Source organism: Coregonus lavaretus, assembly GCF_964263955.1.
Source record: "Coregonus lavaretus genome assembly, chromosome: 5".
Taxonomy (NCBI): domain Eukaryota; kingdom Metazoa; phylum Chordata; class Actinopteri; order Salmoniformes; family Salmonidae; genus Coregonus; species Coregonus lavaretus.
Window position 1 is genome coordinate 18,072,876 of NC_139992.1, and position 26,215 is coordinate 18,099,090.

Consider the following 26,215-nt stretch of genomic DNA (forward strand, 5'->3'; position numbering starts at 1 on the left):
GGCTTAGGTGTCTGAAATCTTTAACGAGTTTTTGGGACTTCCTTTCACACCACCTGATATAGAGGTCCTGGATGGCAGGGAGCTCGGCCCCAGTGATGTACTGGGCTGTCCACCCTCTGTAGGGTTCTGTTGCCATACCAAGCAGTGATGCAGCCAGTCAAGATACTCTTAATGGTGTAGCTATATAACATTTTGAGGATTTGACGGCCCATGCCAAACCTTTTCAACCTCCTGAGGGGGAAGAGGCGCTGTCGTACGCATGTGTGTGGATCATTTTAAGTCCTTAATGATTTGGACACCGAGGAACTTTAAGCTCTCGACCCGCTCCACTGCAGCCCTGTTGATGTGGCTGGGGGTGTGCTCGCCCCCCATTTCCTGTAGTTCACGATCAGCTCCTTGGTCTTACTGACGTTGAGGGAGAAGTTGTTGTCACTGACCTCCTCCCTGTAGGCCTACCACTGTTGTGTCATCAGTAAACTTGATGATGGTGTTGGAGTCGTGCATAGCCACGAAGTCGTGGGTGTACAGGAGGAGACTATTCACACATACCTGTGGCGCCCCCATGTTGAGGGTCAGCATGGCAGAGGTGATGTTGCCTACCCTCACCACCTGGGATCAGGCCCGTCATGAAGTCCAGGATCCAGTTGCAAAGGGAGGTGTTCAGTCCCAGGGTCCTAAACTTGGTGAAAAGTTTGGAGGGGACAATGGTGTTGTACACTGAGCTGTAGTCAATGAACAGCATTATCACATATGTATTCCTCTTATCTAGGTGGGTGAGGGCAGTGTGGAGTGCAATTGAGATTGCGTCGTCTATGGATCTGTTGGTGCGGTATGCAAATTGGAGTGGGTCTAGAGTGTCTGGGATGATGGAGATGATGTGTGCCATAACCAGCCTTTCAAAACACTTCATGATTACAGATGTTAGTGCTACAGGGTTGTAGTCATTGTGGCATGAAGCCTTAGAGTTCTTGGGAACAGGAATGATGGTGGTCAGTTTAAGACATGTGGGGATTACAGACTGGGACAAGGAGAGGTTGAAAATGACTGTGAATATGCCTGCCAGCTGTTTTGCGCATGCTCTGAGAACAAGCCCTGGAATGCCTTCAATAGCATTGAGTTCATCTGGTAGAGAGGCATCATTGGGTCTTCCTTTGTAATCCGTAATGGACTGTAGGCCCTGCCACATGCTGCGGGCGTCGGAGCCTGTGCAATATGATTCCACCTTCTTCCTATATTGTTATTTTGCTCGTTTGATGACTCTGTGGAGGTCGTAGCAGGACTACTTGTTCCTGTCCTCAGCCATAGCCTCAGGGTTGTCTGCGATAGCCCTGTGTGCGGTAGCCTTGTCATTTATTTTAGCGCCATCCTCTGTGTTAATCCAGGGCTTTTGATTGGGGAAGCAGCACCTTCACTGTGCATTTCCTAATGAAGCTGGTGACTGAGGTGGCTAGCTCGTCGATGTTATCGTCGGAATCTCTGAACAAATTCCAATCAGAGCTAGCAAAACAGTCCTGTAGCATAATCTCTGATTCTGATGACCATTTCTCGAAGGAGTGTGTCACGGGTACTTCCTGCTTCTGCTTTTATACAGGAGTATGGAGTCATGATCTGATTTGCCGAATGGGGGACGAGGGAGGGCCTTGTATGCTTGCTTGTGGGTAGAGTAACAGTGGTCTAGGACTTTATCGCCCCTAGTGGCGAAGGAGACGTGTTGATGGAAGTTGGGCATCACATGCCTTAAAATCGCTGGCAACAAGGAAAGCAGCCTCCGGGTGCAAGTTTTCCTGCTTGTTTATAGCCTCGTACAGTTCGTTAAATGTCCGCTTGTTATTTTTATTTTCCTGAGGTGGAATGTATACAACAGTCATGACAAGCTGAAAAAGCTGAGCTGAAAACTTACTCAGGATGTAGAAGGGTCGGCTTTTTACCATCAGGTATTTCAAGACAGGTGAACAATGGGTCGAGACTTCCACTGCACTCGAGTCAGCACACCATTTGTTGTTGATGAAGAAGCAAACCCCTTCCCCTCTCAATTTCCCTGACTCCACTGTCCTGTCCACTCGGTGAATGGAGAATCCATAGAGTTGTCCGAAAGCCATGTTTCAGAAAATAAGAGAATATTGCAGTTACGAGAGTCCCGTTGGTAGCAAATCCACAATCGGAGGTCATCCATCTTATTATCAAGTGACTACAAAATGGAGGGAAGAGGTGGCCGGTTTTTCATTCGCCTTAACCTCGGCGGGACTCCCCCTCTCTTGCCTCTGTAACACTGCCGTTTCCTCTTGGAAACCCCAAACATTGTGTCAGAATTACAGAAAGTGCCCAGGGCAGATGAGTCGAAGTCAAAGTTGAAGCCAGAATTGAGGTAAGTAACTGCCAAACTGATGTTAAAAAGTTATTGTTGGTTATAAGAAATGATAGCGGATACATTTTGTGAAAATAAAATAAATGCCAAAAGTATCACAAAATAGCAAAGTTGGATCGGAGCTCGCAAAACGGCAGCCATACAGTACGGCGCCATCTCAGAATACCAACTGAGCTACAGAGGACCACTATTATTTTATTTTTTTATTTTTAGTCATTTAGCAGACGCTCTTATCCAGAGCGACTTACAGGAGCAATTAGGGTTAAGTGCCTTGCTCAAGGGCACATCGACAGATTTTTCACCTAGTCAGCTCGGGGATTAGAACCAGCAACCTTTCGGTTACTGGCACAACGCTCTTAACCACTACGCTACCTGCTGCCCACTATCTACTCCTAATGTAACCCTTTGTTCATTCTGTTGATATATGCTCTAGATATTCTCTCCATACTGTACATCTGATTCATATCATGGCTGAGTAGAGCATTGTATTTCACTTTTATGACATCCATAGGAAATCAGGAATCCATGCAGCTCTGTTTTCCTTTCCTTTACCTGTTGTCAGTGTGCTGTAACAGACGATAAGGCCCAGACGTCAGACACTTGCTCTCTCCTCTCCTCTCCTCTCCTCTCCTCTCCTCTCCTCTCCTCTCCTCTCCTCTCCTCTCCTCTCCTCTCCTCTCCTCTCCTCTCCTCTCCTCTCCTCTCCTCTCCTCTCCTCTCCTCTCCTCTCCTCTCCTCTCCTCTCCTCTCTCTCCTCTCCTCCTCTCTCAGTGGAGAGAGACATGGGGAGCTCTAGCCAGCTCTAGCCACACAGCCAAACTAAATGATCTTTCCATTCTGATTTCCCCTCCAGATTCTGAGAAGGATGCATCAAAGCGTGTTGCTGATACTGAAGCCTACACTGAGCAATTGTGGAATTTTGTCTACTATCTTGTAATTACAATGGCATGACATGTACTTAGCAAATCATTCACTGATAATGTTTTTCCCCCCTCTAGCAATCAACTATCTGGTTATCTGCCGGGTGTCAAGAGTTGCAGCTATTCCTCCTGTTTGCACATGCATCCTATGGGAGCCGCGGAAGTTGCAACATTTAGCTGATTTCACCTCTTTTCCCTGTGAGTGAGTGGCTGACAACTGCACATTCCAACCTGCCACGACAGTTTATGACTTATTTCTGACTCCTGCGTTCTTCATGTTGACACCTGACACCCTGGAGCCCCCTTTTATTTGTTTAGTTCATCCAAGTGGTCATCATGGCATTCATTTGAATGTGTGTAGTGCAGAGAGGTATTCACAAATATATTCCAATGTTTGAGGTTGTTGGCTATTCTTTCATGCTTCTGCCCTCAACCTTGACATACCTCATACTACACCTGTGTGACCTGGCCTTGGAGACAGAGCCTGTTCAAGACCCAGCAATAGTTTACTATATCACACAGATAACATAGGTGAATCCTTTGCCTCTGATTGAATGGATGAATGATAAAGTGCTGTAAAAAGCAATCAATAGAACTGCACCTACTGTAGCCTATTCAAATGGCACTTCAAATAAAATCAGTTCTCCAACTATGATACAAATTTGAAATGAATTCTATGAAGATATTATAGGCTATTAATTATTAACATTGCATGTAAAATAGATACATGTTCCATGATAGAAAACAAATGCATTAGGTAATAGGCCTACATATGTAATACATTGACAAGTAACTTTCAACTTTTTACAAAGGGATACAATTCCAGCCTTGTCTATTTACAATGTATCAGTTATACTGCTCCATGAACAGCTGCAGTCAAGGCATTCATCACAGCAAACTTTCACAAGGCAACATTGTATCCAACTGTAGTAAATGACACATACCAAGCGTTGTTCAAACCTGTGTTCTGGAATTCCCCTCTGCTGTTTCAAAACAACAATAATCCTACATGTGCTCCTTTACTCGAACGAATATCAGAGGACTGCAAGGAGTGACAGACAGTTGATTTCGTGCCGTTTGCTCCATGAACATCATTTGGAAGCGAGAGTGAAAACGATCCCCTTGACTCAATGGACCCAAAGCAACGATTGACTCACTCGTTTTCCAGCGCCACCTGTATATTCCAAGCCAGTACTGCAGCGTCTCCTCTCTTTCCGATTCTCCAATGTCCACAGCTTGGCCGGAGCTCGTTGTTTTACCGGCTCCATTTCCACCGTATTTTTAACGCTCCTACCCGGCCCAGATCAGGACGAGACCACGCTAAAGGTAAAGAAGAAGCTCCAAGGATTCGGGAGAGTCTAGGTTAGGCGGAGAAAGATCGTCCTTTATTGGTGTTTTCAGCGCTGTCGTGTTAGAGGGAGCTTGCTCAGAACTGACTTCATGCATCAGTTGGTACACCATGCTGATATTGGAGTGTCTCCTACCAAAACAAACCTCTCCGTTCTACAAAGGATTCTAAGGTCGGATTCGAACCATTTACCGTTCCTTAGAATGCGTCAAAGGACTTATAATCAATATGCTCATATTCGTCGGGTATATACGATCAATGCTCTCCTAAAGTGAGAGAAACATGCTATGTTTTATTTAGCTCGCCTGCATGCCTTGCGAGTCCCCCTTACTGCAAATAGGTGCAATTATGTTTTCCCTGCAGCTCTTCATTCGCATTCTCCCAACCAATATTTGTGCGCTGGTGACTATATGCTGTGTGAGTGTTCTGTCTTATTTTGCCCTATTGCTTGGCTTTTGACAGATAAAGTCTTCGGGAATCTCACCACAAAACGAAGGTAGCCTAGCAGTCAGTAGTCACAATGATTGAATCCGAGCCTGCTTTTATTAACGACAAGGCTACACATGAGCTGCGATATTGTAGCCTAACAATATTTGCACTCGTGTTATGGTTCTGTGGGGGGGGGGATTATTCAAAGCCAATTGGATCGAGCTAATGGAATGATTTGGTGCCCCTTATCTAACCATCTAGCTTGCTATAGGCGTGTGGTGACCATTATGGAAACATTATGAACATCGTTTGTCCTTCAAAATGACAGGAATTTTAAGAAAGTACTCACATATATTTTATTTATAAATAGTCTATAGCTATTGTTTATAAACAACTTTTGATGAATAGACTGTAATATTCAACATCCAACCATGTAAATCGACAGACAGGACACAGACTCTGAGAAATGAAACTCATGTAGGCTACAAACCAAAGACCAAACCACAAAGGGGTCTACCAGTCCAGAGAATTATGTAAAGTTGAGGGATGATAACCTACCTGTCTGATGAGCAACATCTCTCTCTCTCTCTCTCTCTCTCTCTCTCTCTCTCTCTCTCTCTCTCTCTCTCTCTCTCTCTCTCTCTCTCTCTCTCTCTCTCTCTCTCTCTCTCTCTCTCTCTCTCTCTCTCTCTCTCTGTATGTATGTATGTATCCCATTGATAGATCCAGTTAATAACTTTTCTATCCTTTATTCTTTATGGGGGGAAATATGTCCAGTGAAAGACTATAGGCCTATAGAGGCTAGCCTATATCACATTGATCAGTTCAATAACGTTTCTGTCATTCTTTTTTAGGGGTAATCAAAATGTCCAGTGAAAGACAGGGGCGGTCAGATGACGAGAGTCCAAGCACCAGCAGTGGTAGTTCTGATGCGGACCAGAGAGACCCGGCGGTGCCGGAGCCCGACGAGGCAGAGGAGAGAAAACAGCAGCCCGCCACACCTCCTCAGCAACAGAAGAAACCCACCAAATTATCCAGCAAGACTACCGCCAAGTTGTCCACTAGTGCTAAAAGGTAATGCCTTCATTATCATAATCACTGTCTTCTTCCAATTAGGGATAATGTCGTCTACGTGATCCTTCTGCTAAACTGAGTAGCCTAATGAAAGAATGATGGTTCATTTATAATGCTTTAATCCTTTGAGACACAAAGGAGAGATATTTATTTTTAAACTATTATTATTCCTGTGCCAAATAAGATTGTTAAAAACGAAAGCCATGGAACTACATTATCATAGTCGTGGCTTTATTAGACTACTTGGTTCAGTGTCGTTGGATATGGATAATTTGTCAAGTTAGGCTACAGGAGCAGAGCAGGACTTATGTATCTGAGGATGAATTGTTTTGAATATATTCACATGCAGGTATACTTGTGATGGTTGAGTATTGTAAAATAGGTATTTTCACACTCACAGTTTGTCTTTCCTGTGTTGCAACCTGTGTTTGTTTGGCTGTAGAAAAGTGTTTCTAAGTTTGGGGAGAAAATGGTCAAAAATATTATTATGACAAATGTCCTCTTCCTCTATGTGACTATATTTAGTGTTGGGTAAGAGGAGAATGATCACTTTAAAGTACAACTAATAAATATAAAGCAGTTGGATGCAATTTTATCTGAGCTTCAAAAAGAAACTGACTTGTCTACACGATAGTCTTAACAGTAGATGAGAATACAAACGTATTGAGTGGCAAGTATGTAAAAATCCTCCCCTTCTCTCCCTTACACACCGTTAATAATGCTTTAGTAACAGCACCCTACGCAGCTCTCTGGTTTAAAGCCCCTGTCAAATATACCCAAGGTCCTCCCCCCTCCTTCTCCCTCTCTGCCTCATTTGCATATAAGCTTTAAAAGAAGATATTTTGTGCTAAAAGTGACTGGTATTGGTGGATAAGCTGCGGGGTGGTAGGTGAGGGTGGTGGCTTTGTGCTGGGGCTGAGAGGGTTGTGTTGGGGTAAACGGACAGGGAGTAACAAAGGAGAGAAAGTTTTGCTGTTCTGGGCTTCGGGTTCTGCCTGGGAGAACAAAGAGGAAGCAGCCATGTTAGCTGGGCTGAGTGGAGAGAGAGGGGTGGGGGGGGGGGGGTGGGGGGGGGTGGAGCCGTGCAGTTAGAGCATCGCTGGTAGAGGGCAGTGTAAATCCCTAGTCTACACCGGCTACTCTAGTCTAGTGCTGTAAATCTCTTCTCTTCTCACAGCTACTCTTCTCCTCTCTCATTTCTCTCTCTCAATTCAATGTCAATGTAAGGGCTTTATTGGCATGGGAAACGTGTGTTAACATTGCCAAAGCAAGTGAAGTAGATAGTAAGCAAAAGTGAAATAAACAATAAATATTAACAGTAAACATTACACTCAGAAGTTCCAAAAGAATAAAGTCATTTCAAATGTCATATTTTGTATATATACAGTGTTGTAACATTGTGCAAATAGTTAAAGTACAAATGGGAAAATAAATCAACATAAATATGGGTTGTATTTACAATGGTGTTTGTTCTTCACTGGTTGTCCTTTTCTTGTGGCAACAGGTCACAAATCTTGCTGCTGTGATGGCACACTGTGGTTTTTCACCCAGTAGATAAAGGAGTTTATCAAAATTGGTTTGTTCTCTCTCTGACAGCAAGGACCACAATAGAAACAAGTCTGTTGACTTTATTGTGTTTTTAATGTGTGTATTGTTCATCCCTACAGGGCTGCTCTAGTGTAGTGCTGTAGAGTCTCCTCTCACAGCTTCAACACATTTCTAATTTCTCTTCCACAGAATCCAGAAGGAGCTCGCTGAGATCACTCTAGATCCACCACCTAACTGCAGGTATGGCAAAGATTTCATATTCATTCATATTCTCAGTTTAGCTATTTTTGTTGATAAGGCTTAAAGGCGTCAGCATGCTTCAGTTCGGCTGGCGCCTAGCCGAACTTGTCTAGCCGAACCGAACGAGTGTGCTCGCATACTCCCTTAAAAAATACCTTCGCTTGAAAAAACGATTCCTATTCCTCAAAATAGAAATCTGTCATACATTTTGAAGTTTTTTACATTTTACATCTAACTAAGATGTTTGGTGCAGTATTTTTCTATGAAAAAAATTGCATGAAAACAAGTCGTCTCTCGTTGAATGACAACAAAGACTTAATTGAAGAATTCCTACTGTTAACCAATCACCGACGAAGGGGCGTAGACTTCGGCTCTGAACTTTGGCTTGCCTCCAGAAAAATTGTTGTGTGCAGAACAGCTGAAAAAACCCTCACCGAAGTCCAAAACCAACAACAACGTCACAAAATGTAGTCAAAATATATGCACAAACTCTACCGAACTGTTCCGGTTGGGAAGCATGCAGACGCCTTAAGGCTGCCTGTTATGTGTTCTACTGTCACACAGCACTGTTGCAGATTTTTCTTTTAACTTGTTGCATTACTATTATAGTGTTGTAATAGGACATTTATATTACTTCAATGCTAGGCTTCAAAGCAGAGCTAAAGAGGGAAGTCTGGTGTGGTGGTTTTTGATGTGTTAAATAATTAATGTTTAGCTATGGTCTTTGCACTGTCATGTTTTTAATAATGCAACAGATGTTGCATTTATGCAGACTGTCTTTTATTCCATTTGAACTCTGTCAATTTAGAATCCATCTTTTGTAACGGGGTTGACATAGATATGTGTTTATAACAAAGTTGACATAGATATGTGTTTATAACGGAGTTGACATAGATATGTGTTTATAATGGAGTTGACATAGATATGTGTTTATAACGGAGTTGACATAGATATGTGTTTATGACGGTGTTGACATAGAATGTGTTTATAACGGAGTTGACATAGATATGTGTTTATAATGGAGTTGACATAGATATGTGTTTATAACGGAGTTGACATAGATATGTGTTTATAACGGAGTTGAGATACATATGTGTTTATAATGGAGTTGACATACATTTACATTTTAATCATTTAGCAGACGCTCTTATTCAGAGCGACTTACAGTTATTGAGTGCCTACATTTAATTTTTTCATACTGGCCCCCTGTGGGAATCGAACCCACAACCCTGGCGTTGCAAACGCCATGCTCTACCAACTGAACTACATCCCTGCCGGCCATTCCCTCCCCTACCCTGGACGACACTGTGCCAATTGTGCGCCGCCCCATGGGTCTGTGTTTATAACGGAGTTGACATAGATATTATATGCCATTTAGCAGACGCTGTTATCCAAAGCGACTTACAGTCATGCGTGCATAAATTTTTGTGTATGGGTGGTCCCGGGGATCGAACCCACTACCCTGGCGTTACAAGCGCCATGCTCTACCAGCTGAGCTACAGAGGACCAGATATGTGTTTACAACGGAGTTGACATAGATATGTGTTTTATAAAGCAGATGTGATGCTGCAGATTCAGTGTAATTATGTTTAATTAGTGAAAGTATGATTCTATGTTTTTGATGGCCGCAGAATTTTTTTTGCCTTTAATTTTTTTGGCTTTTAATTCAATGAAACACGTTTTTGGGAGATTTTTTTTTTGTCTGTTTGTAAAGATTCTTGAATGTCATTTTGTCAGTCTCGAGACTTCTGAAATGAAATAGCTGTCATGCAATTTGATAAACTGGGGTGGGCAAACATTCTTTATCCAAACCACTGTTGCACAGATACCGGCGGTTGTATTTTCACAGTTTTTTTTATTGCGTTTTAAATGTCTTCAACCAAGGAGAAATTACACACAGTGACTAAATTATTTGTATTGCATTGAGTTTGAGTTATCCCTCTGAATTTGGGTTTCATTCATTAAGTCGATTAGCTCTAATGACTGACCTTGGCCCGGGAATTTCCTTCTAAGATTTATTCATGAAGCAGCACTATGACATATGGTCTTTGTTTTGTTCTCTAGACCCGGGGCTTAAAGGGGGGTTCTGATGTTCTTTAGACTAGCCCCTTCACCCCTCTATTGGGCTGCTACCATTCATCATTTCCTGTTAAACAAACACAAAGTGTGCCCACTGACCCTTTGAAAGCCCCTCTCTTAAGACGCCGTGTGAGATGATTCACCTTGCACAAATATCACACTAACATCCGACATTAATTCCTTTGACTCCACATTTGTGGTTTTAAAATGGAAGCAGTTAGTGTGTGGTGGCATAAGGGTTGATGTAGTCTGCTACCTTTAGTCAAGAGCCATTTATCAGAAACGCCTTTGGACAAACATTCTGTTGTCTAAAACGGTGATGTTGCATGTATGCATAGGTTAAGTTAACCTTCGCCATGCAAGACTTCCTCACTGAGATGCAGCTCAGGTCACTGTATCCCTGTGAGGATGTGGTCGTGGATCATAGACCACTGATCAGCAAGATGTGGCTTAATGTCTTTGGGTGAATGTTTTTTTCCTCCTCCGCTTCCTGTTGTGGTAATGCGGTATTGGTGAGCTCCAGCCCACACCGTGTGTCTTCTGAATTGAAACGGGGGATCGATATCCTGCCGCGGCACGACTAGGGGATTCCTGATACAACGTTGATAATGGTAATTGACAATGCAGGGATTTGATGGCTTTTCATGGTCTGATCCTCTGCACTGCGCTGTGCACTCTCAGAGTAGGAGTGCTGATGTACAGTCGTGGTCAAAAGTTTTGAGAATGACACAAATACTAATATTCACAAAGTCTGCTGCCTCAGTTTTGATGATGGCAATTTGCATATACTCCAGAATGTCATGAAGAGTGATCAGGTGAATTGCAATTAATTGCAAAGGCCCTCTTTGCCATGAAAATGAACTTAATCCCAAAAAAACATTTCCACTGCATTTCAGCCCTGCCACAAAAGGACCAGCTGCCATCATGTCAGTGATTCTCTCGTTAACACAGGTGAGAGTGTTGACGAGGACAAGGCTGGAGATCACTCTGTCATGCTGATTGAGTTAGAATAACAGACTGGAAGCTTTAAAAGGAGGGTGGTGCTTGAAATCATTGTTCTTCCTCTGTTAACCATGGTTACCTGCAAGGAAACACGTGCCGTCATCATTGCTTTGCACAAAAAGGGCTTCACAGGCAAGGATATTGCCGCTAGTAAGATTGCACCTAAATCAACCATTTATCGGATCATCAAGAACTTCAAGGAGAGAGGTTCAATTGTTGTGAAGAAGGCGTCAGGGCGTCCAGCAAGCACCAGGACCGTCTCCTAAAGTTGATTCAGCTGTGGGATCGGGGCACCACCAGTGCAGAGCTTGCTCAGGAATGGCAGCAGGCAGGTGTGAGTGCATCTGCACGCACAGTGAGGCGAAGACTTTTGGAGGATGGCCTGGTGTCAAGAAGGGCAGCAAAGAAGCCACTTCTCTCCAGAAAAAACATCAGGGACAGACTGATATTCTGCAAAGGTACAGGGATTGGACTGCTGAGGACTGGGGTAAAGTCTCTGATGAATCCCCTTTCCGATTGTTTGGGGCATCCGGAAAACACCTTGTCCGGAGAAGACAAGTTGAGCGCTACCATCAGTCCTGTGTCATGCCAACAGTAAAGCATCCTGAGACCATTCATGTGTGGGGTTGCTTCTCAGCCAAGGGAGTGGGCTCACTCACAATTTTGCCTAAGAACACAGCCATGAATAAAGAATGGTACCAACACATCCTCAGAGAGCAACTTCTCCCAATCATCCAAGAACAGTTTGGTGACGACCAATGCCTTTTCCAGCATGATGGAGCACCTTGCTATAAGGCAAAAGTGATAACTAAGTGGCTCGGGGAACAAAGCATCGACATTTTGGGTCCATGGCCAGGAAACTCCCCAGACCTTAATCCCATTGAGAACTTGTGGTCGATCATCAAGAGGCGGGTGGACAAACAAAAACCCACAAATTCTGACAAACTCCAAGCATTGATTACGCAAGAATGGGCTGCCATCAGTCAGGATGTGGCCCAGAAGTTAATTGACAGCATGCCAGGGCGGATTGCAGAGGTCTTGTAAAAGAAGGGTCAACACTGCAAATATTGACTCTTTGCATAAACGTAATGTAATTGTCAATAAAAGCCTTTGACACTTATGGAATGCTTGTAATTATACTTCAGTATACCATAGTAACATCTGACAAAAATATCTCATAACACTGAAGCAGCGAACTTTGTGAAGACCAATATTTGTGTCATTCTCAAAACTTTTGACCACGACTGTAGGATCAGTTTAGCCTTTTAGATCATTATGACTATCATAAAATGGACAGGGGGGCCCTGATCCTGTGTGTGTTCTCAGCAGAAGGAGATAATAACCCGATAATGCCTATATATCAGCTATCAGCTCCCTCCCTGGATCATGATTTCCCATTCAATTAGTAGGACAGTCAGTCAGTCTGGTTGCATCCCAAATGGCAACCTATTCCCTATACAGTGCACTACATTTGAGGCTCCCGTCAAAAGTAGTTTACTGTATAGGGAGTAGGGTGCCATTTGGGATGCAGACTCGGTCTCCGCAGTGCGTTGTTTACCTGGAGGTTACATTAATTTGATGGTAATGCATCACATTTCAGCAGCACTGCCTGGCCTGGACATATCAGAGAGAGAAGAAAATGAAAAAGGAACCTGGCTCTAGTTTCAGTTTGTTGAGATAGCCTAGTTCACTGTTGTCAGTTCGGTTGCATTATCAACTATCAAGTAACATGCATGCATGCGCACGTGCACACACCCACACACACACACACACACACAAATCTTTCGCTGTGCCCTTGAGCAAGGCACTTAACCCCAATTGCTCCAGGGGCGCTGGACAATGGTGACCCTAGCCATGACCCCACTCCCGGTGGGTGTCTCAGGGGGAGTTGGGATATGCAAGAAACACATTTCCATTTCACAGTTGTGTCCATCCACAAGCGTGTAACAGGACAAATATAAGCACCCCCCAAATGAAATTATTATAATGACTAATCCAAGTGCAAGCTCTCCTGCAATTTGACGCTAATTACAGACTTAATGGACTGAATGCCATTCTTAAACAGATCAATTCAAACATTACCTGTGTTCTGCTAGTCCAAATTGGCCAGTGACTCAGTGTAGTGGTGTTCCCTCTAGGAAAAATAAACATTTTCTATTCTGTTCTATTCTATTCATAATTATTAACCCAAAGACGTATTATACCTGATGGATGAGGGATATCCTGGTTTGTATGTCCCTGTTTATGCTGATAGTATTGGATAGTAATACATATATTACCATCCAATACCATCCAATATTACCCCACTGAGAAACACTGCTATTGATTAAACACCAACGCCACCATGCCGTCTTGTCAGACCACACATAAACACATACGTTTATGATCAAAGGACATACAGTGAGCTCCAAAAGTATTGAATATTTGTTGTTGTTGTTTTGGCTCTGTACTCTAGCAAATGATACAATGACTATGAGATTGAATTGCTGACTGTCAGCTTTAATTTAAGGGTATTTTTATCCATATTGGGTGAACTGTTTAGAAATTACAGCACTTTTTGTATATAGTCCCCCCACTTTAGGGGAACAAAAGTATTGGGACAAATTCACTTATATGTGTGTTGAAGTAGTAAAAAGTTAAGTAATTGGTCCCATATCCATAGCAAACAATGACTACATAAAGCTTGTGCTTTTGCATTTGCTGTTTGTTTTGGTTGTGTTCCAGGTCATTTTGTGCCCAATATAAATTAATGGTAAATAATCTATTGTGTCATTTTGGAGTCACTTTTATTGTAAATAAAAATATAATATGTTTCTAAACACAATGTGGATGCTACCATGATTACGGATAATTCTGAATGAATCGTGAATAATGATGAGTGAGAAAGTTACAGACGCACAAATATCATACCCCTAAAAATTTTTTTACCTCCCCTGTTGTTGTAATGGTGAGAGGTTAGCATGTCCTGGGGGTACAATGGGTCAATGTAGGTAGTCCGGTTAGCCATTTGATTAGCTATTTAGCAGTCTTGTTTAGAAGTCTTATGGCTTGGGGGTAGAAGCTGTTCAGGTTCCTGTTGGTTCCAGACTTGGTGCATTGGCACCGCTTGCCATGCGGTAGCAGAGAAAACAGTCTGTGGCTTGGGTGGCTGGAGTCTTAGAAAATGTTGATGTGGACACCGAGGAACTTGAATCTCTCTACCTGCTCCAATACAGCCGATGTGAATGGGGGCATGCTCTGCCCTCCATATCCTGTAGTCCACAATCAGCTCTTTTGGCTTACTGACGTTGAGGGAGAGGTTGTTGTCCTGGCACCACCCAATAGGCTGTCTTATCGCCATCGGTGATCAGACCTACCACCGTCGTGTCATCGGCAAACTTAATGATGGTGTTGGAACCATTTTATCTTTGGAGGGTTCTTCCTAGAACCCTATATGAAGGGAACCCTTTTATCTTTGGAGGGTTCTCCATAGAACCCTCTATGAAAGGTTCCACCAGCCTTATCCTTTCAAATGTAAGGCCTTTCTTTGAGGGCCTAGTTATACCCTAAGACCGTGGTGTTAGGAATCTCCTGGTTTACAGGCCACATCAGGCCTGCAAGTCACATTATGCTGGCTTGCAAAGTGCTGAGTAATTCCTATTGGAATCCAGCCAGAGTTAGGATATCCAACAGGTGGAATTCTTAATCACACGCAACCTGCATTCAGAATGACTGCCAGGGTAAGGAAGATTGAATACTGAGATTACCTCAATCGTGGTCCTCTGTAGCTCAGCTCTTAGAGCACGGTGCTTGTAATGCCAGGGTAGTGGGTTCGATCCCCGGGACCACCCATACACAAAAATGTATGCACGCATGACTGTAAGTCGCTTTGGATAAAAGCGTCTGCTAAATGGCAAATTATTATTATATTATTATCTAATCTGGAATAACCATCTCAGTAACAGGTGCAATAAATCAAATTACTAACAGATTGGATTAGTTTAGAAAACTGTATGTTATTTATCTTTGTGTAGCATAAAATGTATCAACCAATCAATGTCCATGCAAAAACACTGATATTACAGTAAAAAAAACAATAGAGCATGCTGGGAAATATGATATATGGTTCTATGTAGAATGCTTTTTGCCTACCAAATAATCCTTGCCTTCCAAAGAATCATCAAAGAACCCTTTCTTCCAAAAACGGTTCTTAGGATGTAAAAGGTTCTAGGTAGAACCCGTTGCCTTACAAAGAACCCTTGTCTTCCAAAAGCAGTTCTTCTGATCGAAACGGTTCTTGGTAGAACCCTATCCCTCAACAAAGAACCCTTTTGGAACTTTTTTCTAAGAGTGTAGGTATTACAGACTGGGTCAGGGAGAGGTTGAAAATGTCAGTGAAGACACTTGCCAGCTGGTCAGCGCATGCTCTGAGTACGTGTCCTGGTAATCTGTCTGGCCCTACGACCTTGTGAATGTTAACCTGTTTAAAGGTTTTACTCACATCGGCTACGGAGAGAGTGATCACACAGCTTGTGCTCTCAAACATGGTTCAGTGTTGCTTGTCTCGAAGTGAGCATAGAAGGCATTTCGCTCGTCTGGTAGGCTTGTGTGGCTGGGCAGCTCGTGGCTGGGTTTTCCTTTGCAATCCATTATAGTTTGCAAGCCCTGCCACATCCGAAAAGCGTCAGCCGGTGTAGTAGGATTTGATCTTAGTCCTGTATTGAAACTTTGCCTGTTTGATGGTTCGTCGGAGGGCATAGCAGGATTTCTTATAAATGGCCGGGTTAGTGTCCCGCTCCTTGAAAGTGGCAGCTCTAGACTTTAGCTCAGTGCAAAAATTGCCTTTAATCTGTGGCTTCTGTTTGGGATATGTAAATACTGTCACTTTGGGGATGATGGCGTCGATGCACTTATTAATGAAGCCGGTGACTGATGTGGTAAACTCCTCAATGCCATCGGATGAATATCGGAACATATTCCAGTCTGTGCTATCAAAACAGTCCTGTTGCTTAGCATCCGCTTCATTGGACCGCTTCTGAATTGAGCCTGTCACTGGTACACTCAGAAGAAAAGGTGCTATCTAGAACCTAAAAGGGTTATTTGGCTGTCCTCATAGGATAACCCTTTTTGGTTCCAGGTAGAACCCTAGAGGGTTCTACATGGAACCCAAAATATTTCTACCTGGAACCAAAAAGGGTTCTACCTGAAACCAAAAAAGGTTATCCTATGGGGACAGCCGAATAACCCTTTTGGAACCCTTTTTTCTGAGTGTACTTCCTGTTTGAGTTTTTGCTTGTAAGCTGGAATCAGGAGGATAGAGTTATGGTCAGATTTGCCAAATGGAGGGCGAGGGAGAGCTCTGTATGTGTCTCTGTGTGTGGAGTGAAGGTGATCAAGAGTTTGTTTCTCTCAAGTTGCACAGGTGACATGCTGGTAGAAATGAGGTAAAACGGATTTCAGTTTTCCTGCATTAAAATGACTGGCCACTAGGAGCGCTGCCTCTGATGAGCATTTTCTTGTTGGTTTATGGCCCTATGTAGCTTGTTGAGTGCGGACTTAGTGCCAGCATCGATTTGTAGTGGTAAGTAGACAGCTACGAAAAATATAGATGAAAACTCTCTTGGTAAATAGTATGGTCTACAGCTAATCATGCAATATTCTAACTCAGGCGAGCAGAACCTCGAGACTTCCTTAATATTGGAGATCGCGCACCAGCTGTTGTTCACAAAGAGACGCCCTTTAGTTTATGAGACGCTGACGTTCTGTCCTGCCGATGCATAGAAAAATCAGCTAGATTTATATTAACCATGTCCTTGTTCAGCCACGACACCATGAATAATAATCTTGAACGGAGCTCGTCTAATTTGTTCTCCAGTGATTGTATATTAGCCAATAGAACAGAGGGTAGAGGAGGTTTATTTACTCGCCGCTGTAGTTTCATCAGGCTGCCCCCATGTCGGCCTCTATATCTCCGTCTTTTCCTCTTCCGAGTGTTGGGCCCTGGTCCCAGGTGAGCAGTATCCCGAGTAGAATTCTTCATCCAAATCGAGGTTATTGATCGCTGTTCTGATGTCCAGAAGCTCTTTTCGGTCATAGGAAACAATGGCGGAAACATTATGTACAAGAAAAGTTAAGATCAGCGTAAAAAAACACACACAATAGCATAATTGGTCAGTAGCCCGTCAAACGGCCGCTATACATGCCAGTGCCATACTACCAATCAATTAATTTGCAGAGAGAGGCAGAGAGCGAGGCAGAAAGAGAGATGGAGAGGGAGAGAAAGCGAGAGAGAGAGAGGGAGGGCAGGAGGGGGGGGGGGGGTGGCAGAGGGAGAGAGAGAGAAGCAGCACATTCAATCTCCTTATTATGCATTGTTATCAGATTCCTCTTTATGTGGGAGTGAAGCCCAGAGTGTGAAAGTAGTGGTTTTATGACTGTATTATGGTGGGTTGTTAACATTGCAATTTTGAAGATAAAGATGTGTAGACAGGTAGGCCTAGATGGAGGCGAATAGGTTACTACAGTATTAAAGACACCTGACTTTAAAAACCAACCATCAACAGCACTAGAAAATGGATTGAAGCATCTGCATCTGCCCTGCATATCCAGTCAGGGCTCACTTGAAAAAAATATGTCAATCTCAATTTGACTTCCCTGGTAAAATAAAGGATACATAATCATTGAAAATATTTAGTTAAAGAGACAATTGTGCGGTTAAAATGCTCAACTTTAGGTCCATGTATACGTTGGCGCTGTTCTTGTTGTTTGCTTGTATTGTGTATTGATTGTTAATTCTGCATGGCAGGGTAGATTTCACCGTCTGTCCGTCCCTAGCTCTCTTCTTATTAGGAAACAGCAGGTGGAAAACATAAATCCTTTTCATCATCTGGTTTCCAGAGGGATACTGTTGAAGAATAATTTAGGCAAATTATCAAAATTATGAAAAAAGCCTTCTCTTATTTATCCATGTTCCATTTATTTATTCATACAATCAAATTTGTATGTAATTGGTAAATTAGTTCTGTGATTGGTGATCTGCTCTGCATTTAGCCTACTGTAGTTCAGAAAGAGATCAGAGAAAGAAGCAATGTTAGTGTGTATGCTACACGCTTAGAAAAAACGTGTTCCAAAGGGTTTCTTTGGCTGTCCCCATAGGAGAACCGTTTTTGGTTCAAGGTAGAGCCCCTTTTGGTTCCAGGTAGAACTCTTTTGGGTTCCATGTACCTGGAACCGAAAGGGTTCTACCTGGAACAAAAAATAGTTATTCAAAGGGTTCTCCTATGGGGACAGCCGAAGAACCCTTTTAGATTCTAGATAGCAACTTTTTTTTAAAGAGTGTACAGACCATGGTCAACTAGAGAAACTCATACCCATCAACATAGACAAGCATTCTATTTCTCTTGTCATTATTACACCTAGATGAAGCAGTCCATGTAGAATGGACTATGAAGAAATATAATGCTGCTATCATTGTCCTGTTCATCCAAGATTATCTACCTCGAATAAATGTTTAAAGAAAGCTCTAGGCTAGAACTTGTTATTAAGGTTTGATGCCAATGTCTGATATGAATCAGAGTTAGATGGTAATCATGCTGCTGGCAGTTATCTGCCCTGTCACTTTCTCAGCTGTAGTGGGCGTCTTGAACATTCTACCCTGCAGTACTGACGGGTCAGCCAGTGAAACACTGTCTCCATGTACATGTAGGCCTCACTCCTTCACTCCCCTCCACCCCCTTTCACTCCCCCCTTCACTCTCCTCCCCCCTTCACTCCCAAGACTGCTGAGAAGGTTTTTCTGTCCTGTCATAGCACTTTATACCTGTGATCCTGTGTGGTGTCGTGGTTTAAATTCCTGCTGGGATTGTATACACATGCTAAAAATCGCATGCACTCACCGTACTGTAAGTGGCTTTGAATAGAAATGAAGTGCCATGTGTTATTTAAGTTATTTACATTTACATTATATTTACGTCTTTTAGCAGACGCTCTTATCCAGAGCGACTTACAAATTGGTGCATTCACCTTATAGCCAGTGGGATAACCACTTTACAATGTATTATTTTTTTATTTTTCTATTTATTTATTTATTTCTTTATTTATTTTTTTGGGGGGGGGGTTGGGGTAAGGGGGGGTAGAAGGATTACTTTATACCTATCCCAGGTATTCCTTAAAGAGGTGGGGTTTCAAATGTCTCCGGAAGGTGGTGAGTGACTCCGCTGTCCTGGCGTCGTGAGGGAGCTTGTTCCACCATTGGGGTGCCAGAGCAGCGAACAGTTTTGACTGGGCTGAGCGGGAACTATGCTTCCGCAGAGGTAGGGGAGCCAGCGGGCCAGAGGTGGATGAACGCAATGCCCTCGTTTGGGTGTAGGGACTGATCAGAGCCTGAAGGTACGGAGGTGCCGTTCCCCTCACAGCTCCGTAGGCAAGCACCATGGTCTTGTAGCAGATGCGAGCTTCAACTGGAAGCCAGTGGAGTGTGCGGAGGAGCGGGGTGACGTGAGAGAACTTGGGAAGGTTGAACACCAGACGGGCTGCGGCATTCTGGATGAGTTGTAGGGGTTTAATGGCACAGGCAGGGAGCCCAGCCAACAGCGAGTTGCAGTAATCCAGACGGGAGATGACAAGTGCCTGGATTAGGACCTGTGCCGCTTCCTATGTAAGGCAGGGTCGTACTCTCCGAATGTTGTAGAGCATGAACCTACAGGATCGGGTCACCGCCTTGATGTTAGCGGAGAACGACAGGGTGTTGTCCAGGGTCACGCCAAGGCTCTTCGCACTCTGGGAGGAGGACACAACAGAGTTGTCAACCGTGATGGCGAGATCATGGAACAGGCAGTCCTTCCCCGGGAGGAAGAGCAGCTCCGTCTTGCCAAGGTTCAGCTTGAGGTGGTGATCCGTCATCCATACTGATATGTCTGCCAGACATGCAGAGATGCGATTCGCCACCTGGTTATCAGAAGGGGGAAAGGAGAAGATTAGTTGTGTGTCGTCTGCGTAGCAATGATAGGAGAGGCCATGTGAGGATATGACAGAGCCAAGTGACTTGGTGTATAGCGAGAATAGGAGAGGGCCTAGAACTGAGCCCTGGGGGACACCAGTGGTGAGAGTACGTGGTGCGGAGACAGCTTCTCGCCACGCCACTTGGTAGGAGCGACCGGTCAGGTAGGACGCAATCCAAGAGTGAGCCGCGCCGGAGATGCCCAGCTCGGAGAGGGTGGAGAGGAGGATCTGATGGTTCACAGTATCAAAGGCAGCAGACAGGTCTAGAAGGACAAGAGCAGAGGAGAGAGAGTTAGCTTTAGCAGTGCGGAGAGCCTCCGTGACACAGAGAAGAGCAGTCTCAGTTTAATGACCAGTCTTGAAACCTGACTGGTTTGGATCAAGAAGGTCATTCTGAGAGAGATAACAAGAGAGTTGGCTAAAGACGGCACGCTCAATAGTTTTGGAGAGAAAAGAAAGAAGGGATACTGGTCTGTAGTTGTTGACATCAGAGGGATCGAGTGTTATAAGTTATAATGCCCGAGAGGAAGTCGAAGGCCAGCAGACCGTGCCAATATATCCTCCAAACGCCGGCTTCGAGGGCATTATCACTTTTATTCAACGGGTTACCAACATATTCAAATAATGATTTACATATTTTCATTAAAACGTTATTACTATTTCATCCTTCCACAAGATATGGCCCCGACACAAATCTAGAGTTGCTACCCAAGCCGGCTGGTCGCTCGTTCTATCGGTTCGGTTGCCAGAGACCCTACCCAGTCGTTCAGTCTTTTTGTTCTGTATCTATAGACGCGACCCAGTCGTTCGTTCTAAATGTTCCATTGCCATACTGGCTGGCAACGTTCTTATTCCTTGCTTGCTAGCTAGCCAACTACGGCTAATTTACAGTCACGTCAAACAGTGCAACCAGAATAACAGCAAATTAGCTGCATTTGCGTTGTGTTTAAGATGTTTTCTAGTGACATTTATTTGGATACATCCATAACAATGAGCTAATGAGGCATGATTTCGCCTGGCATAGAAAATGTGCTCTCTCGTTAGGACACTGTTGTTCAGGGGAGCTAGCCAACAACAAAGCTAACACAATCACTTCAAACTGAAGCCGGAAGGACTGCAAACTAGCTGCACTTCGTTTCGTTTTACCTGTTTTCTATTGATAGTTCTTTGCATATATCCATAACAATTATGCTGATTCATGATTTCGAATGGCTGAGAAAAGCTGCCTGCCTGTCTGTCTCACCCCGATCGAATTTGAATATTGAAACAATGTTGCAAATGTCAGAGAGACAGACAGCAAGGTTTATACAAATCTCCGCTGTTGAAAACTAAATGTTAGTCTAAAAGAAATGTGAGATAATGTCTAGATGCTTTTTATAGTGGAGATCAAGATTATAAATTGCTGGCTGGGTTGATGAGACAGTGGATTGCGCAGTCAAATGGAACAGAGTAAATAGTCATTTTAAAGTAATAGATTTAGCCGGTGGTAACAAACCAATCAGCATTCAGGGTTAGGACCCACCAGTTGTATAATAGTTTATTATTATCTGTCAGTACCTACAGTCTTTTCCTAAGACTCCCGGTTCTTTCTTCCTCTCTGTAGTCTTTCTACCTTCTCTGTCTGTGCTGGCTGCCTTTCAAACACACATTTACTCCTGAGATGACAGTAAGAGTATTTATCTGGCTGGGCCTGCCCAGAGTCCCAATGGGATTTGTTGTGGCACAAAATGACCCAGCAGACACCACCCTACACTCACACACACGCACAGTACGCACACACACACACCCTCTCTGCCCCCTGTGACCCATCAGTCTGCCCTTCCCACACCTCTATATAGGAAACAACAGGCACCAAACCGCTATTGATCTATTTTCAGCCAGAGATGCATGAACAGTTTCCCAGTTTTCCCACCTCCCTCCCTCCATTCTCACACACTTGATGTGTTATTGAAATGTTCTGTGTTGTGTTTGTTGCCTCTGTTCTGAGTGATTCATTCAGCGTATCAGCATCACCTGTGTGAAGCCTTGCTATGCTTCTGATTAAAGCATTCAGTCGTTTGTGAATGAATTACACTTAGCTTGTCCCACAGGGGGACGAGGTTATTTTAGATTACAGTCTGACCTTCTGGTCCCAGTCTTTCAAAAGTGATCTATCCAGATTTCGGCTATCGGGTAGGATTAAATGCATAGAAATAGAATGAATAGAACAGGAGTCCCCATTCAAGTCAATGATTTGTCCGTTCTATTAATTATATTTATATGCATTTAATCCTAATCGAAAGACGAAATCCAGATAACTTTTGAAAAACTGGGCCCTGGAGAATGTCCTGTAATCTGGGCCTGACTAAAAGCTGCATCCTGAGTATCCACTTTTCCAAAGTGTGCACTTGCACACTCCCTCTCATGGATTTACCAACAGTGGAAACCCATTACATTTAAGTCATTTAGCAGATGCTCCTATCCAGAGCAACTAGGATTAAGTGTCTTGCTCAAGGGCACATTAACAGCTTTTTCACTTAGTCAGCTCGGGAATTCAAACCAGCAACCTTTCGGTTAATGGCCCAACACTCTTAACTGCTAGGCTACACCAATCCTCACTTTATTTAGCTCACCACTTAGCGCAACAACCTCTCCTCTCTTGTAAATGTTACTGGATTACATCAACTTGTTTTATGGGCTTACAAAAAGACTAGACTGTCTAACCTGTGAATAAAATGAAAGAATGATTCCTGATTGCTGTTTGGGGAATGTAATATGAGAGCCTGGATTTTATAAAAGACATCCAAAAGAGATTCTAACTACTTAGAGATGGTTCTCTGCCTTGGATGTTCTGTGAAGCCTAACTGTAAGTCGCTCTGGATAAGAGCGTCTGCTAAATGACTAAAATGTAATGTAAATGTAAGCCAGTTCCGCTTCAATTCCTCCAGATATGGTAAATGTAGATAATGATTCTTTATCTCTATCATGCTTGTCCTCCCCCGCCTTTAAATCCGGTTTACACTAGATTCCACAGCCACAGTCATAATTGGTTATATCGTAAATCAGAAATGAGCTTTTTGGTCTTAATTTAAGGTTTATGGTTGGGCATAGGGTTAGCAGTATGGTTAAGGTTAGGGTTATGTTTAAAATCACATTTGAAGAATAGAAATGGTAGAAATAAGCAGGGTTTTTTAATTATGACTTTGTGGCTGTGGAAGCTAGTGACGACCCTTAGGGGCTCTTTACACTACACTACAAACTAGGTCCAGGAGAGATACTTGTGTAGTGTAAAGGCTTCCGCATTCTTCGGTTCGGCTGGCTAACAAAAAGAAAAGTTGCAAATCTGATTTTGAAGACATAGATCTTACTACACATATTTTACTAATGTAAATCCACCCTTAAATCCCACTGGAGTATGTCCTAATGTAATGTGCTAGGCTACTGGCCTCTCGCTCTGTCTAAATCCAGTGTCTCAGGAGTGGGCTCTGGGCTGGCTGTCCCTGGCTGCTCCTCTCCCTTCCCCCACTACAGTGTCTCAGGAGTGGGCTGGCTGTCCCTGGCTGCTCCTCTCACTTCCCCCTCTACAGTGTCTCCTGAGTGGGCTGGCTGTCCCTGGCTGCTCCTCTCCCTTCCCCCTCTACAGTGTCTCCTGAGTGGGCTGGCTGTCCCTGGCTGCTCCTCTCCCTTCCCCCTCTACAGTGTCTCAGGAGTGGGCTCTGGGCTGGCAGTCCCTGGCTGCTCCTCTCCCTTCCCCCTCTACAGTGTCTCATGAGTGGGCTGGCTGTCCCTGGCTGCTCCTCTCCCTTCCCCCTCTACAGTGTCTCAGGAGTGGGCTCTGGGCTGGCTGTCCCTGGCTGCTCCTCTCCCTTCCCCCTCTACAGTGTCTCATGAGTGGGCTGGCTGTCCCTGGCTGCTCCTCTCCCTTCCCCCTCTACAGTGTCTCAGAAGTGGGCTCTGGGCTGGCTGTCCCTGGCTGCTCCTCTCTCTTCCCCCTCTACAGTGTCTCCTGAGTGGGCTGGCTGTCCCATTATGATCCCCTCCCCCCTTCTCTGCTCAGATCCCATCACTCAGGCCTGATAACACACAGAACAGAAATGAATGCACACAAGGTTTTAAAAAAAAAAATGTTTTATTTAACCTTTATTTATCCAGGTAAGCCAGTTGAGAACAAGTTCTCATTTACAACTGCGACCTGGCCAAGATAAAGCAAAGCAGTGCGATAAAAACAACAACACAGAGTTACATATGGAATAAACAAAAACAAAACGTACAGTCAATAACACAATAGAAAATCTATATACAGTGTGTGCAAATGTAGTAAGTTATGGAGGTAAGGCAATAAATACACCATAGTGCAAAATAATTACAATTTAGTATTAACACTGGTGTGATAGATGTGCAGAAGATGATGTGAAAATACAGATACTGGGGTGCAAAAGAGCAAAATAAATAACAATGTAAATAACAATATGGGGATGAGGTAGTTGGGTGGGCTAATTACAGATGGGCTGTGTACAGGTGCAGTGATCGGTAAGGTGTTCTGACAACTGATGCTTAAAGTTAGTGAGGGAGATAAGTGTCTCCAGCTTCAGAGATTTTTGCAGTTCGTTCCAGTCATTTGCAGCAGAGAACTGGAAGGAATGGTGGCCAAAGGAGGTGTTGGCTTTGGGGATGACCAGTGAGATATACCTGCTGGAACGCATACTACGGGTGGGTGTTGCTATGGTGACCAATGATCGAAGATAAGGTGGGGATTTGCCTAGAAGTGATTTATAGATGACCTGGAGCCAGTGGGTTTGGCGACGAATATGTAGTGAGGGCCAGCCAACGAGAGCGTACAGGTCACAATGGTGGGTAGTATATGGGGCTTTGGTGACAAAACGGATGGCACTGTGATAGACTACATCGAATTTGCTGAGTAGAGTGTTGGAAGCTATTTTGTAAATGACATCGCCGAAGTCAAGGATCGGTAGGATAGTCCGTTTTACGAGGGCATGTTTAGCAGCATGAGTGAAGGAGGCATTGTTGCGAAATAGGAAGCCGATTCTAGATTTAACTTTGGATTGGAGATGCTTAATGTGAGTCTGGAAGGAGAGTTTACGGTCTAACCAGGCACCTAGGTATTTGTAGTTGTCCACATATTCTAAGTCAGACCCGCTGAGAGTAGTGATTCTAGTCGGGCGGGCGGGTGTAAGCAGCCCGCAGGGTACAGAGAAAGGGGGCAGATTTCCGGGCGTTGTAGAATAGATTCAGGGCATTATGTACAGACAAGGATATGGAAGGATATGAGTACAGTGGAGGTACACCTAAGCATTGGGTAACTATGAAAGAGATAGCATCACTGGAGGTACCGATTGAGCCGGTCTCCGCGTGTATGGGGGTGGGACAAAGGAGCTCTCTGAGGCTGGTTGAGCTGAACTTGGGGCTCTACAGTGAAATTGTATAATAAGAACTAACCCAAATAGCAATAGGCTAGGCATATTGACATAGGAGAGAGGCATAACACAATCACAGGTGTTATTTGAGAGGGCTAAGACAACAACTGGTAATGGCGACGAAAGTTTGGGCTGAGGCTAAACAGATAAACAGGATGGGAACTTTACTGTGTAAAGGAACAGTCCAGCAGGCATTAGCTGTGTAGCTGAGTGATCATAAGGTCCAGTGAACAGCACTAAGTGCAACGGGAAGCCTGTTGAAACCACATCAGACGATTACGTTGGCAGACCAGACGTGATGGATCGGCGGGGCTCCGTGTAGACACTAGAAGGTCCCGTCCGGTTGACAGAGAGGTAGATAGCCGGGAGATGGGCCTAGCTCGAGGCTAGCTCAAGGTGAACTGGTACGTTGGGAAGTGGATATTAGCCAACAACAGCCATTCGGTTGCAGCTAGCTAGTTGCGATGGTCCGGTGTTAAGGTCCAGTGATTCTGGCAGAAAATCCGATATGCTCTGGGTCGATAACACGCTGTGCAGACTGGCCGATAATTGTCCAGGCTAGAGCTGGCTGGTAGGTAGTGCAGGCCACGGACAGTGGTGAAGACCGCTGACGGTGGCTAATAGCAAGTAGCTAGTTAGCTGGCTAGCTGGCTAGTTTCAGCCGTAGGTTCTTGATAAAAATAAAGAAATAATAGAATCCGTTCCACATTGGGTGAGGCGGGTTGCAGGAAAGTATATTTAGATTAAAGGATGGAAAGTGAGATAGAGAAATATATACAAATAAAAGACAAAAAAACAGGCTATTTACACGAGGAAAC

The 26,215-nt window shown here is 43.9% G+C and overlaps 1 protein-coding gene across 1 annotated transcript in view; it reads left to right on the top strand.

The window, feature by feature from the left end:
- The first annotated feature begins 4,507 nt into the window (after positions 1-4,507).
- The window catches only part of LOC311130080 (ubiquitin-conjugating enzyme E2 E3-like), a 67,115-nt gene continuing 45,407 nt past the window's right edge, over positions 4,508-26,215 (top strand). The window contains exons 1-3 of the mRNA XM_084162734.1: positions 4,508-4,611; positions 5,917-6,136; positions 7,874-7,924. Of these exons, the coding sequence (XP_084018860.1) occupies positions 5,928-6,136; positions 7,874-7,924 (260 nt within the window). The 5' untranslated portion in view covers positions 4,508-4,611; positions 5,917-5,927. The remainder of the gene's footprint in view (positions 4,612-5,916; positions 6,137-7,873; positions 7,925-26,215) is intronic.